General features: G+C 44.5%; 1 protein-coding gene across 1 annotated transcript in view; it reads right to left on the bottom strand.

The window, feature by feature from the left end:
• LOC126412297 (cytochrome P450 6l1-like) overlaps positions 1-15,834 on the bottom strand; it is a 198,319-nt gene that overhangs the window by 124,976 nt on the left and 57,509 nt on the right. Inside the window, exon 2 of the mRNA XM_050081817.1 lies at positions 6,133-6,291. Coding sequence (XP_049937774.1) covers positions 6,133-6,181 — 49 coding nt within the window. The 5' untranslated portion in view covers positions 6,182-6,291. The remainder of the gene's footprint in view (positions 1-6,132; positions 6,292-15,834) is intronic.

Here is a 15,834-nt window from a genome sequence, read left to right as displayed (position 1 = left end):
CAGAAGAATGCTGAAGATAAGATGGGTAGATCACACAACTAATGAGGAGGTATTGAATAGAATTGGGGAGAAAAGTTTGTGGCACAACTTGACAAGAAGAAGCGACCGGTTGGTAGGACATGATCCGAGGCATCAAGGGATCACAAATTTAGCGTTGGAGGGCAGCGTGGAGGGTAAAAGTCGTAGAGGGAGACCAAGAAATGAATACACTAAGCGGATTCAGAAGGATGTAGGTTGCAGTAAGTACTGGGAGATGAAGAAGCTTGCACAGGATAGAGTAGCATGGAGAGTTGCATCAGACCAGTCTCAGGAATGAAGACCACAACAACAACAATATATATTTATTTATTTTCGTTTTTACCAAACTCGCTTTTCGGGTGTTCATCGATCTTCAGTTGGCGTAACACATTATTGCAAAATGAAAGAGGAACATCTCAGCAGAAGTGAGTAAGGCATACCATACTTGTACAGAACTCTACGAGAGGACAGTTAATGCGATTATCAGTGCTGTAGAAAAACCAAGACCGCGTTACGAGCCGTGAAATGTTGCAAGTTTCGCAGTAGTTGTTCATCTCCAGAGCCGGTCGCAGCCAGTTTTTCGTGTCTGCAACATTGTTACCGTGCCGCAACGTGGACGTGAACCGTCTGTGCAACAGACTTTGAGCGGTGGCGGGTAGCGGGTCCGTGAGAGGCTGGGGTGATCATACTGCAGAAATGTGCTACACATGGGGGCGAAAGGTTTACAGAGTGCATCGATGTGCTTACGAGTGGTCAGCGGAAGGTGAATCTGCCAGTCTGCCTGAGTCTGGACAAGGCGACGCACAGGTGGAAGCAAGGACAGTCGCATCTTATGAAGTGCAGTGTCGGATCGCACGATAACGTCACAACAAATTAGAGACACTGCTGCTCCGAGGGTATCAGCGAGGACCATTCTCGGCCGCCTCCCAGGAGCAGGGCCACGATCCAGCATGCAGTTTAGAGCCTCTTGCGCTGACGACCCAATATCTTGCGACTCGCCTCCAGTGGTGTCGCGATAGGCACTCATGGAAGGACGAATGAAGACTTGACGTCTTCAGCGACGAGAGTCGCTTCTGACTGTGCCAATAATGGTACTATGGGGGTGTGGCACAGTGCAGGTGAGCGTCAACGTCTGGAGTGCAAACAAAGAGGCATAGAGTGCCAACGCCCGGCATCATGCTGTGCTGAGCCATATCTTGCAATGGCTGTTCTCCTCTGGTGATGATAGAGAGAACATTGAACGGTGCCTGGTACACCCAAAAAAACATCTTTCAATCCGTTGTGCTACCGTTCCTGCACCAACAATGCGACGCGCTTTTCCAACAGGACAGTGCACATTCACATATGTCCCGTGCCACCCAGCTTTCTCAGCAAGGTTCACGTCAACGACTCTGGCCAGCACGATACCTAGATATGTCGCGTACTGAGCTACTCGGGACTGAATGAAACATCTTGATCAGTCTGTAAGGCCGACAAGTGAACTGACCCAATTCAGGCATCAGGTAGTAATTGCATAGTACGCCATTCCGCAACACTAAATTCGTCATCTCTACGATCGTCTCCTTGGGAAAAAGGAAGGAATATAGGGTACTAGCGCTGACATTAGCACGCTCTGTCGACTGTGCTCAGTCGCGTGTGGCTCTGTCGGCGTGATCGTTTGTTGTATACATTCTCTAGAGTTGTCAGTGAAATTTCTCTCTTCTGGATCGATGAATTCTTGGCGTTCTCTTTTCATGTTCCAGTACTGTACGTATTGAAATCTTCAGTTAGCATATGCCGAGCGAGGTGGCGCACTGGATAGAACACTTGACTCGCATTCGGAAGGACGATGGTTCAACCCCACGTCCGGCCATCTTGATTTAGGTTTTCCGTAATTTCCCTAAAAATCTTTTCAGGAAATGCATGGATGGCTCCTTTGAAAAGAGCACAGCCGACTTCCTTCCCCATCCTTCCCTAACCCGATGAGACCGATGACCTTGCTGTTTGGTCTCCTCCCCCAAAACAACCCAATCCAACTCGGTTAGCACGTAGTTAAAAACACCGACTGCTGTTTGGATGCTGAGGGTGCCCTGCACAAAATAAAAATTTCATTTAACTACTACTCTTCACGAGTTTTATGTTTACAATATGTTGATGGTTAGATGCTCTTACTTTCTATCTGTTTGTTGTTGCTCCAATTTTCATATTTATATATATGGCACAAGCACTTTGTATGTTGCACAAAAACAGCGCTGTTTTTTACGCCGTCTGAAGATGGCCGAAAGCCCGAAACATGTTTTGGTATAAGTAAAAAAACATAAAAAGTAGCTTGCTCTTGTAGTTCGAAAAGTAATGTGAGGTGGGCGCCTGCGTTGTCACGGTGCAAGTTTCAGCTGGTTCCAAGGTGCTCAGTCGGATTCATGTCAGCAGATACCACAAGCCATTCTATTCAGCAGACTTCTGTTTTCTAGAGGAAGGACACCACGAGAGGGGCGTTGTGTTTTATTTCATTTTCGTCCTGAAAGAGAAACTCGTCGACTAAATAATGAGTGTGGGGCTGGGCTATACCAGATAGGCGGATCTTGTCCCGATGCTATACAGCTCTTATATTTCCCTCGATAGCTGTGAGAGACGTCCGAAATCCGTACATTGTATCGGCCCAAAACGTTACGACTCTGCTGAGTGCTCAACACGTGGGATCACAAGTCAGACTAGCGTTGATACCCGGATACCCCCACTCCCTTCTGGGATGATCATAAGGCGTCGAGAAAATCCTGCAATCGTCGATGAAGACTACCCAAAGTCACTGAACCAGATTTAGTTCCAGATGCTCCCTTGACCACCTCCTTTGCACGTCACTGTGATGAGGCTGCGAGTGGACGTAGGACGTTTATATCGTTAGTAGCTGAGTACGTGGCACGCCCAGATATGTATTTATTCCATTGTTCGAGTAGTCCATCTCCTCCTTCCGTCTCTCTCTGTCAGTCTCCTCCTCCACGCTCTGTCCATCTGCTCTTCTCTTTTTCCATCTACTCCTCCCCTCTTTCTGTTCATCTCCTTTTCTCTCCTCTCTCTGTCCTTCTCCTCCTCTTTCCTTTCTCTGTTGATATGCTCCTCTTTCCTTTCTCTGTGCATTTATTCCTCCTACCCATTCTGTCGATTTCCTCCTCCCCCTCTCTCTCTGCCATATTTTCATCTTCCCTCTCCCTATTCGTCTCCTCCTATTTCCTCTCTCTGTCCGTCTTCTCCTCTTCCCTTTCTCTTTTCCCCCTCGCTCTCTCTTTGTCCATCTCCTCCCTCCTCTCTGTCCATCTCCTCCTACCGCCTTCTCCCTCCACGTTGTGACCCCTGTCCCAATAGGAGTTTGCTGGTTCTAACCCCTATAATATTTCTTTCCAGGTAGTTGGTGGTATGTGTACCAAATATGGTTTAAATCTATCCAGGAGGAAATTTTTACCCGTGGCTTCGCCCGCGTTCGAACGTGTCAACATATATTTAACATATTTCACACTTATTTGCGCGCATATTTCATCTGCATCTCGACTGAATTTCGCCCTGCAATTTTTTCGCACCTCGATGTTTGTGACGTCATTTCTCGTGAACTATGTGTCGTACAATGACATAATTTTGCAGGTACAGTACAGTCAGTGGTATACTGTGTGTGAATACTGTCTGCAACATGTGTCACGAATATAGCTAGTAGTAAACAAGAAATATATTAAAACGTCATGCCTGATGCGAAAATGAACAGTGAAAATGTAGAAAGCAATAAACTTTATTTCTTTCATCATTTTGTGGGGGTTGTCAGCGAAAAAAGTTTCTTAACTGTTTGAAATTATATGTAAAGTTTGTTGCAAGTCACTAAGTGCTCTTATTCTTAAATACAGGATGAATGAAGTCAGGGTATTCGTGCTCCATTTTCATCCCCATTCCCACCCCTTTGATAGTTTGGTAGGTGTTGTCGAGTGGTTTAGGAGGAGATGTGTAACATACATACATACATACATACATACATACATACATACATTACATACATTACATACATATGTACATCTATTTTCATAATATGTATGGATCCGTAATGGACTCGTTATGAATACTGTCTACTGTGTTAACATACTCGTAAAGAGGCTTCCTGCTAAAGAAAAGCCATTCAAGTTTAGAAGAGGTGCGAAACATTTTTTGTGCAGTTTAGTCGAAAAATATAAAGGGTGGTCCATTGATAGTGACCGGGCCAAATATCTCACGAAATAAGCATCAAACGAAAAAACTACAAAGAACGAAACTCGTCTAGCTTGAAGGGGGAAACCAGATGGCGCTATGGTTGGCCCGCTAGATGGCGCTGCCATAGATCAAACGGATATCAACTCCTTTTTTTTAAAACAGGAACCCCCATTTTTTTATTACATATTCGTGTAGTACGTAAAGAAATGTGAATGTTTTAGTTGGACCACATTTTTCGCTTTGTGATAGATGGCGCTGTAATAGTCACAAACGTGTAAGTACGTGGTATCACGTAAAATTCCGCCAGTGCGGACGGTATTTGCTTCGTGATACATTACCCGTGTTAAAATGGACCGTTATCAATTTCGGAAAAGGTCGATATCGTGTTGATGTATGGCTATTGTGATCAAAATGCCCAAAGGGCGAGTGCTATGTGTGCTGCTCGGTATCCTGGACGACATCATTCAAGTGTCCGGACCGTTCGACGGATAGTTACGTTATTTAAGGAAACAGGAAGTGTTCAACCTCTTGTGAAACGTCAACCACGAGCTGCAACAAATGATGATGCCCAAGTAGGTGTTTTAGTTGCTGTCGCGGCTAATCCGCACATCAGTAACAGACAAATTGCGCGAGAATCGGGAATCTGAAAAACGTCGGTGTTGAGAATGCTACATAAACATCGATTGCACCCGTACCATATTTCTGTGCACCAGGAATTGCATGACAACGTCTTTGAACGTCGTATACAGTTCTGCCACTGGTGGAACATCAGCGACCTTGGCGGGTTAATGTATGGTGCGGCATTATGGGAGGAAGGATAATTGACCCCCATTTTATAGATGGCAATCTAAATGGTGCAATGTATGCTGATTTCCTACGTAATGTTCTGCCGATGTTACTACAAGATGTTTCACTGCATGACAGAATGGCTATGTACTTCCAACATGATGGATGTCCGGCACGTAGCTCGCGTGCGGTTGAAGCTGTATTGAATAGCATATTTCACGACAGGTGGATTGGTCGTCGAAGCACCGTACCATGGCCTGCACGTTCAACGGATCTAACGTCCTCGGATTTCTTTCTGTGGGGAAAGTTAAAGGATATTTGCTGTCGTGATCCACCGACAACGCCTGACAACATGCGCCAGCGCATTGTCAATGCATGTGCGAACATTACGGAAGGCGAACTACTCGCTGTTGAGAGGAATGTCGTTACACGTATTGCCAAATGCATTGAAGTTGACGGACATCATTTTGAGCATTTATTGCGTTAATGTGGTATTTACAGGTAATCACGCTGTAACAGCATGCGTTCTCAGAAATGATAATTTCACAAAGGTACATGTATCACATTGGAACACCCGAAATGAAATTTTCCAACGTACCTACGTTCTGTATTTTAATTTAAAAAACCTACCTGTTACCAACTGTTCGTCTAAAATTGTGAGCCATATGTTTGTGACTATTACAGCGCCAGCTATCACAAAGCGAAAAATGTGATCCAACTAAAACATTCATATTTCTTTACGTTCTACACGAATATGTAATAAATAATGGGGGTTCCTATTAAAATAAAAAAACGCTGTTGACATCCATTTGACCTGTGGCAGCGCCATCTAGCGGGCCAACCATAGCGCCATCTGGTTTCCCCCTTCAAGCTAAACAAGTTTCGTTCTTTGTAGTTTTTTCGTTTGACACTTATTTCGTGAGATATTTGGCTCGGTCACGAACAATGGACCACCCTGTATACATCTTTTAAAGAAGAATAACGAGAGTAGGTTATCGACGTACAGCCAGAACATGAAGATGGCAGAGAAGACATATTTTACCACTGCCATAGATCGGGTTGCAAATTTACCAGTGAAGAGCTGTGGTAAACATTGGTACTGGTAGTACCTTGAAATTGGCTCACCTCTTGATGAGCTGTCCACAGCTGGGGGCTCGCTTGACTGCTGCCTCATGGTCTTGCAGTGACCGCTCTGGGTGCCTGCGAACGACGTGCTGCGGCCCCGACGCTGCTGGGTGTGACGCCGATGTGCGTAGCCGTGCGTCTCCAGCGAAGGCACGCACCCTGACGACACAAGTAACTTACTAGCACTGCTGTTCTTGCTTTGTGTTAATGATCTACCGTTTTTTTTGAGCCGGGAGGTAAAATTAATCCTGTCTGCACGTGCACAAGCATTGCTGTGGAGATGAGTGAAGAACCATCAACAGAGAAAATACACTACTGGCCATTAAAATTGCTACACCAAGAAGAAATGCAGCTGATAACGGGTATTCATTGGACAAATATATTATACTAGAACTGACATGTGATTACATTTTCACGCACTTTGGGTGCATAGATCCTGAGAAATCAGTATCCAGAACAACCACCTCTGGCCGTAATAACGGCCTTGATACGCCTGGGCATTGAGTCAAACAGAGCTTGGATGGCGTGTAAAGGTACAGCTGCCCATGCAGCTTCAACACGATACCACAGTTCGTCAAGAGTAGTGAATGGCGTATTGTGACGAGCCAGTTGTTCGGTCACCATTGACCAGACGTTTGCAATTGGTGAGAGATCTGAAGAGTGTGCTGGCCAGGGCAGCAGTCGAACATTTTCTGTATCCAGAAAGGCCCGTACAGGACTTGCAACATGCGGTCGTGCATTATCTTGCTGAAATGTAGGGTTTCGCAGGGATCGAATGAAGGGTAGAGCCACGGGTCGTAACACATCTGAAATGTAACGTCCACTGTTCAAAGTGCCGTCAATGCGATCAAGAGGTGACCGAGACGTTTAACCAATGGCACCCCATACCATTACGCCGGGTGATACGCCAGTATGGCGATGACGAATACACGCTTCCAATGTGCGTTCACCGCGATGTCGTTAAACACGGATGCGACCAACATAATGCTGTAAACAGAACCTGGATTCATTCGAAAAAATTACGTTTTGCCATTCGTGCACCCAGGTTTGTCGTTGAGTAAACCATCGCAGGCGCTCCTGTCTGTGCTGTAGCGTCAAGGGTAATCGCAGCCATGGTCTCCGAGATGACAGCCCATGCTGCTGCAAACGTCGTCGAACTGTTCGTGCAGGTGGTTGTTATCTTGCAAACGTCCCCATCTGTTGACTTAGGGATCGAGACGTGGTTGCACGACCCGTTACAGCCTTGCGGATAAGATGCCTGTCATCTCGACTGCTAGTGATACGAGGCCGTTGGGATCCAGCAAGGCGTTCCGTATTACCCTCCTGAACCCACCGATTCCATATTCTAACAGTCATTGGATCTCGACCAACGCGAGCTGTAATGTCGCGATACGACAAACCGCAATCGTTATAGGCTACAATCCGACCTTTATTAAAGTCGGAAACGTGATGGTACGCATTTCTCCTGCTTACACGAGGCATCACAACTTTTCACCAGGCAACGCCGGTCAATTGCTGTTTGTGTATGAGACATCGGTTGGAAACTTTCCTCATGTCAGCACGTTGTAGGTGTCGCCACCAGCGCCATCTTGTGTGAATGCTCTGAAAAGCTAATTATTTGCCTATCACAGCATCTTCTTCCTGTCGGTTAAATTTCATGTCTGTAGCACGTCATATTCGTGGTGTAGCAATTTTAATGGCCAGTTGTGTAGTAAATGAGGTTTTTTCAAAAAGTTACTGTCTAGTTTTTACACAAATTGGTTAGCTTTAAACTTGGCAAAACACAGCTCATACAATTTTTACTGTCAAAAATAACCCACTTCGTATTAACGCAGTTCACCAATAAGAAATAATAAACAGGTGTAGGGGGTTCTTCAATGTACACATTGATGAAAACTTGATCTAGAAATACCACGTACAAGATCCATTCAATAAATATTCGGAAAAAATGTATAAAAGAACAAAACTTTCACAAAATTTGTCTTTCTAGATTATTTTTTGGTGATGTCCTAGAACTGTTATCAGATAGGCCAGGTACGTCTGCCACGCAACTGGGATGCTCGGAATCAGTGAAATAAGATGGTGGCACCCTTGCAGATTTGCACCAAAATGGAGCAGCCAAGTATCATTAGATTTCTGTTAGCCGAAGGATTGAAACTAATCGAAATTCGTCGTCAGATGGTAATACAATATGATGAAAGTTGTTTGAATCGAACACAAATTTACATATGGGCAGATACGGTCAAACTGGAAGTAACAAGTGTTGAAGATTCGCCATGCTCAGGATGCTCTGTCGGTGCAGTCACCAACTACAACATTGTAAGAATTGTAGCAGACCTCCTAAAACGTTTACATTTGGCTACTTTTGCCATAAAAATAATTGCCAACTTTGTGGATATGAAGTCAATAAGTTAACATACTTCTGTACGTTTTCATACACTGATTTCTTATAGGATAATATTAAGGGGTAACTTCTACCTTAGACTAAAATTATTGATTGTATAACAAGTACTTAGAATTCTGTGTAGGGTTCACACACGTACATCTTGGAACAGCTGAGAATATCAGCGACAGCTTCATAGTACAATTATTCACTTATAAATTTGTTATACACAATCAGTCTGTTCGTTGGAAATATCCACAAGTACAGCAGCAAGAAGCTGAATGATCTGCACTAATCTTAAATGATTCCAGAATTCGGATCAAGAACAGCTGCCAACATGAGCAACTTAGGAAGTACGAGGTGCATTCAAGTTCTAAGGACTCCGATTTTTTTTCTCCGAAATGGAAAGAGATAGAAACATGCGCATTGTTTTAAAATGAGGCCGCGTTCATTGTCAATACGTCCCAGAGATGGCAGCACCGTACTGCAGATGGAATTTTACCGCCAGCGACGAGAATGAGAACTGTTTTAAATACTTAAAATGGCGACGTTTTCTTTACTTGAACAGCGTGCAATCATCCGTTTTCTGAATTTGCGTGGTGTGAAACCAATTGAAATTCATCGACAGTTGAAGGAGACATGTGGTGATGGAGTTATGGATGTGTCAAAAGTGCGTTCGTGGGTGCGACAGTTTAATGAAGGCAGAACATCGTGTGACAACAAACGGAAACAACCTCGGGCTCGCACAAGCCGGTCTGACGACATGATCGAGAAAGTGGAGCAAATTGTTTTGGGGGATCGCCGAATGACTGTAGAACAGATCGCCTCCAGAGTTAGCATTTCTGTGGGTTCTGTGCACACAATTCTGCATGACGACCTGAAAATGCGCAAGTGTCATCCAGATGGGTGCCACGAATGCTGACGGACGACCACATGGCTGCCCGTGTGGCATGTTGCCAAGCAATGTTGACGCACAACGACAGCATGAATGGGACTTTCTTTTCGTCGGTTGTGACAATGGATGAGACGTGGATGCCATTTTTCAATCCAGAAACAAAGCGCCAGTCAGCTCAATGGAAGCACACAGATTCACCGCCACCAAAAAAATTTCGGGTAACCGCCAGTGCTGAAAAAATGATGGTGTCCATTTTCTGGGACAGCGAGGGCGTAATCCTTACCCATTGCGTTCCAAAGGGCACTACGGTAACAGGTGCATCCTACGAAAATGTTTTGAAGAACAAATTCCTTCCTGCACTGCAACAAAAACGTCCGGGAAGGACTGCGCGTGTGCTGTTTCACCAAGACAACGCACCCGCACATCAAGCTAGCGTTACGCAACAGTTTCTTCGTGATAACAACTTTGAAGTGATTCCTCATGCTCCCTACTCACCTGACTTGGCTCCTAGTGACTTTTGGCTTTTTCCAACAATGAAAGACACTCTCCGTGGCCGCACATTCACCAGCCGTGCTGCTATTGCCTCAGCGATTTTCCAGTGGTCAAAACAGACTCCTAAAGAAGCCTTCGCCGCTGCCATGGAATCATGGCGTCAGCGTTGTGAAAAATGTGTTCGTCTGCAGGGCGATTACGTCGAGAAGTAACGCCAGTTTCATCGATTTCGGGTGAGTAGTTAATTATAAAAAAAATCGGAGGCCTTAGAACTTGACTGCACCTCGTAGATACCCTCAGAGTAGCGCAGCAACTTAAATCGCTTAATAAAAGTAAATCTGCCGGTCCAAATTGTATACCAGTTAGGTTCCTCCCAGGGTATGCTGATGCACTAGATCCATACTGAACAACCATACAACCGCTCGCTCGACGAAAAATCCGTACCCAAGAACTAGAAAGTTGAACGGGTCACACCAATACTCGAGAAAGGCAATAGGAATAATCCACTGAAGTAAAGGCCCACATCATTAACGTCGATATGCAGCAAGTTTTGGAGCATATACTGTTTTCGAACATTATGAGTTACCTCTAAGAGAATGTTCTATTGACACGTAGTCAACACACATCGCTCATGTGAAACTCAACTAACTCTTTACTCACACAAACCGTTGATTGCTGTGGATAAAGGATTTCAAACTGACTCCATATTTCTAGATTTTCAGAAGGCTTTCGACGCCATATCTCACAAGGGGCTGCTAATAAAATTGCTTGCTTGTGGAATATCGTCTCAGTTATGCGACTGGACTCGTGCTTTCCCGTCAGAGAGGTCACAGTTCGTAGTAACTGATGGAAAGTCATCGAGTAAGAGAAAAGTGATTTCTGGCGTTTCACAAGGTAGTGTTATAGGCCCTCTGTTGTTCCAGGAGACAATCTGAGCAGCCGTCCAAGGTTGTTTGTAGATGATGCTGTCGTTTATCGCCTAGTAAAGTCATCAGAATATGAAAACCAATTGCAAAACGGCTTAGATAAGATATCTGTATGCTGCGAAAGTTGGCAGCTGATCTAAATAATGAAAAGTGTGAGGTCATCTACATGAATGCTCAAAGTACTTCTGCGCAGTCTGGGATCCTAACCAGACACGATTAATGGGGTACATCGAGAAAGTTCAAAGACGAGCAGACGTTTTGTATCATCGCGAAATAGTGGAGAGAGTGTCACTGACTTGATAAGGATTTGGGGTGGATGTGGTGTCACCGCCAGACCCCACACTTGCTAGGTGGTAGCCTTTAAATCGGCCGCGATCCGTTAGAATACGTCGGACCCGCGTGTCACCACTATCAGTGATTGCAGACCGAGAACCGCCACACGGCAGGTCTAGTCTAGAGAGACTCCCTAGCACTCGCCCCAGTTGTACAGCCGACTTTGCTAGCGATGGTTCACTGTTTACATACACTCTCATTTGCAGAGACGCCAGTTTAGCATAGCCTTCAGCTACGTCATTTGCTACGACCTAGCAAGGCGCCCCATTCAGTTACTATAATTACTATTTTCAAGAATGTATTCTGAACAGATAATATTGTGAATCATGCACCGTCAAGACCGACATTCATCATTAATGGATTAAAGTTAAGTATCAAACTAACTACGTCCGCTTTCTGAATTCTCATTCCTTGTCATGTTCCAGGCCTCACGTCAATATAGTTCTTCCCTCCTCACGCCAGCCTGTGTGAGCTAAAACGCGTGCGTTTCGGCCTCCACTCGCAACACGGTGTTGGCTCTTCTGCTAACACAAAAGTGGACATCATTAAAACAAAGGCGGTTTTCGTTGTCACGGAATCTTCTCACGAAACTTCTATGATCAACTTTCTCCTTCGAATGCGAAAATATTTTTTGGTACCAATCTCTATAAGCTGAAACTACCATCATAATAAAATAAGGGAAATCAGAGCTCACACGGAAAGATATAGGTGTCCGTTTTTTCTGCGCGCTGTTAGAGAATGGAATAACAGAATTATTGTGATGGTGGTTACACTCTGCCAGTCACTTAAGGGCGATTTGCAGAGCAGCGATGAAGATGTAGATGAATCTAAAGTTAGCACAAAAGTATCAAATAGCCGACATAAAACTCTTTGACAATCTTACAGTGGAAATAAAATGTCTGACAGCAGTAGCGTATGCGAAAGCAGATTAGATATGTTTCTCCTTAACAGCAACTTCGGTTCCAAAGAAAAATTCTTGTAGATACATAATTAATAATTTATAAAAAAAAACTGAAATTGGTGAGCCTGCAGCCATATACAGGTTTTTCATATACAGGATGTAACGTGTGTAAGTTCAGATACACTGAAGAGCCAAAGAAACTGATACACCTGCCTAACATCGTGTAGGGTCATCGCGAGCACACAAAAGTGCCACAACACGACGTGGCATGGACTCGACTAATGGTGAAATATTCCTGGAGGGAATTGACACTATGAATCCTGCAGGGCTATCCATAAATCCGTAAGAGTACGAGGGGGTGGAGATCTCTTCTGAACAGCACGTTTCAAGGCATCCCTGATATGCTCAAAAATATACATGTCTGTGGAGTCTGGTGGCCAGCGAAAGTGTTTAAACTCAGAAGAGTGTTCCTGGAGCCACTCTACAGCAATTCTGGATGTGCGAGGTGTCGCATTGTGCCTCTGGAATCGCCCAAGTCTTTCGAAATGCACAAAGGATGCAGGTGATCAGATAGGATGCTTATGCACGTGTCACCTGACAGAGACGTATCTAGACGTATCAGGGCCCTATATCACTCCAACTGCACACGCTTCACACCATTACATAGCCTACACCAGCTTGAACAGTCCCCTGCTGACATACAGGTTCCATGGATACATAAGGTTGTCTCTATACCCGTACACGTCCATTCTCCTTGTCCGTACACGTCCATCCGCTCGATACAATTTGAAACGAGACTCGTCAGACCAGGCAACATGTTTCCAGTCACCATATACCAATGTCGGTGTTGACGGGGCCGGGCGAGGCGTAAAGCTTTGAATCGTGCTGTCATCAAGGGTACACGAGTGAGTCGTCGGCTCGGAAAGCCCATACAAATGATGTTTCGTTGAATGGTTCGCACGTTGATACTTGTTGATGGCCCAGCATTGAAATCTGCAGCAATTTGTGGAAGGGTTGCACATCTGTCACGTTGAACGACTCTCTTCAGTCGTCATGGGTCCCGTTCTTGCACGATGTTTTTCCGGCCGCAGCGTTGTCTGAGATTTGATGTTTCACCGGATTTCTGATATTCACGATACACTCGTGAAATGACCGTATGGGAAAATTCCCACTTCTTCGCTACTGTGGAGATACTGTGTCCCATCGCTCGTGCGCCCACTATAGCACCACGTTCAAAGCCAGCCGGTATGGCCGTGCGGTTCTAGGCGCTTCAGTCTGGAACTGCGTGACCGCTACGGTCGCAGGTTCGAATCCTGCCTCGAGCATGGGTGTGTGTGATGTCCGTAGGTTAGTTAGATTTAAGTAGTTCTAAGTTCTAGGGGACTCATGACCTCCGATGTTAAGTCCCATAGTGCTCAGAGCAATTTTTGAACCACGTTCAAACTCATTTAAATATTGATAACCTGCCATTGTAGCAGCAGTAACCGATCTAACAACTGCGCCAGCCATTCGTTGTCTTATATAGACGTTGCCGACCGCAGCACCGTCTTCTGCCTGTTTACATATCTGTGTATTTGAATAGGCATGTATTGGCGCTTACATTTCGTTCTTTAATACGTACACATATCAATGCGTTAGTTGCTTTTTCTCTGCATCTTACAGTCTTCCTACAAACACCTCACAAACTCTACGACTTGATGTTTTTTTTGCAAGAACGCCCTGGTATCAGTAAGCGGAGTACGCCTGTCAGTATAGACTAACCGTTTTGCTTCCACCTGTTCACACTTCAACATCTGACCTGATGCCTGGAAGAAAACAAGCACTGGTGACTTGCTCTTGCCACTTGCACTTAGAGGTACTAACAACCTAAAAACATACGACGTGTAATGGCTATAAAATCAAGTAAATACTGATGTCATTTTGTGCACCACGCTGTGTTCAGTCACCAATGGAAGTACCTCCACTTACACCCATTATACCGTTTCTGAGTTAATTAGAACTAAAGTTAACCAATCGGCCTGTTGCGTGCGTTAATTCCAGCGGCCAGCTAGATACAGTTGGCTGGCTCTGAGCACTATGGGACTCAACTGCTGTGGTCATAAGTCCCCTAGAACTTAGAACTACTTAAACCTAACTAACCTAAGGACATCACGCACATCCATGCCCGAGGCAGGATTCGAACCTGCGACCGTAGCGGTCGTGCGGTTCCAGACTGTAGCGCCTTTAACCGCTCGGCCACTCCGGCTGGCTAGATACAGTTAGTGTCAGTGTTCTCATACCGCAGATGGTTTCACACGAGACTGCTCAGCATTTGGCTTGGATTCGATCCTTACTACCATCCCATTTCCAGCTTCTATATCGTACTTTTTTTCGATTTTCGAAAACGAAAGGAAGAACACATTTAGAACGTGTTGCTTGTGCCACGGCCTAATTAGCTGACTTCAATGCAAATTAACTCTGGAACGGCGCACCTTATCGAGTTTTTTCTTAACCGTTATTTCTAAGCACAATGTATCCTGCAACACCGTTACAAGCTTTTCATAAGTTCCTTTCCTGCCTATATGCGCAAAAGTGAAGCAGTCAGAAGACCTGATCGGATGTCAATGTAATTCTGTACACATTCACATCATCAGCAGATTTGTACTCGTCTATGATTAGAATTGTAATTCTCTGTGAGAGATAGAACAACCAACAGACTGCATTTGATTTGTTCGTATTCAGCGTTATTATCAGGGCTGGTAGAGTACGTAAGGGGTGGCAACAGCTTCAGATCTACTGGGTGATTATAGTTAAAGTTTGTAAGTAGGCTGTTTATGTTTTCTTATTGGCAACGTTACGTAGCGCTCAATATGAAAACACTGGCTGTGCTGTGTGCAGTCTGTGGCTAGTTTGCATTGTTGTCTGCCATTGTAGTGTTGGGCAGCGGCAGCTGGATGTGAACAGCGTGTAGCGTTGCGCAGTTGGAGGTGAGCCGCCAGCAGTGGTGGATGTGGGGAGAGAGATGGCGGAGATTTGAAATTTGTCATGAACTGCTATATTTATATATGATGATATCAAGGTAAATACATTGTTTGTCCTCTATTAATATCGTTCATTTGCTAACTATCCCTATCAGTAGTTAGTGCCTTCCATAGTTTGAATCTTTTATTTAGCTGGCAGTAGTGGCGCTCGCTGTATTGCAGTAGCTTGAGCAGCGAAGATTTTTGTGATGTAAGTGATTTGTGAAAGGTATAGTTTAATGTTAGTCAGGGCCATTCTTTTGTTGGGAATTTTGAAAGTCAGATTGCGTTGCGCTAACAAAATATTGTGTGTCAGTTTTTAATGTTAGTCAGGGCCATTCTTTTGTAGGGAATTTTGAATGTCAGATTGCGTTGCGCTAACAAAATATTGTGTGTCAGTTTAAGCACAGTCATGTATAATTTGTTCAAAGGGGAAGTTTCATATGTCGACCCTTAGCCTAGGATACCTCACTGGAATCTTCTGATTTTTCTTGTAGTTTGTGTAATTGGTGTAGCTATTGTTTATTGGTAGCGCGTAATCATAGAGAGAATTTCCTTTGTAGTTGCAGTCTTTCATTGTTGTACAGTAAAACAGTTGTGGCATGCATGTAGATTTGCAGCAAGTTTTTCGCAGCTGCGCTTGCAATTAACTAAATATTATTTTCAGTGCTATGTTAATGTGTTCTCTTATTTTTGCTCTTCAAATTGTGCTTTTCTGCGTTGTCGTGTGAAATATTGTGACAATAATGGCGTGTGAAAAACGTAATACTAGG

Source organism: Schistocerca serialis, chromosome 7 (genome assembly GCF_023864345.2).
Source record: "Schistocerca serialis cubense isolate TAMUIC-IGC-003099 chromosome 7, iqSchSeri2.2, whole genome shotgun sequence".
Lineage (NCBI taxonomy): Eukaryota > Metazoa > Arthropoda > Insecta > Orthoptera > Acrididae > Schistocerca > Schistocerca serialis.
The sequence above is the reverse complement of the archived record's forward strand: the minus strand, read 5'-3'. Positions and strand labels throughout refer to the sequence as shown.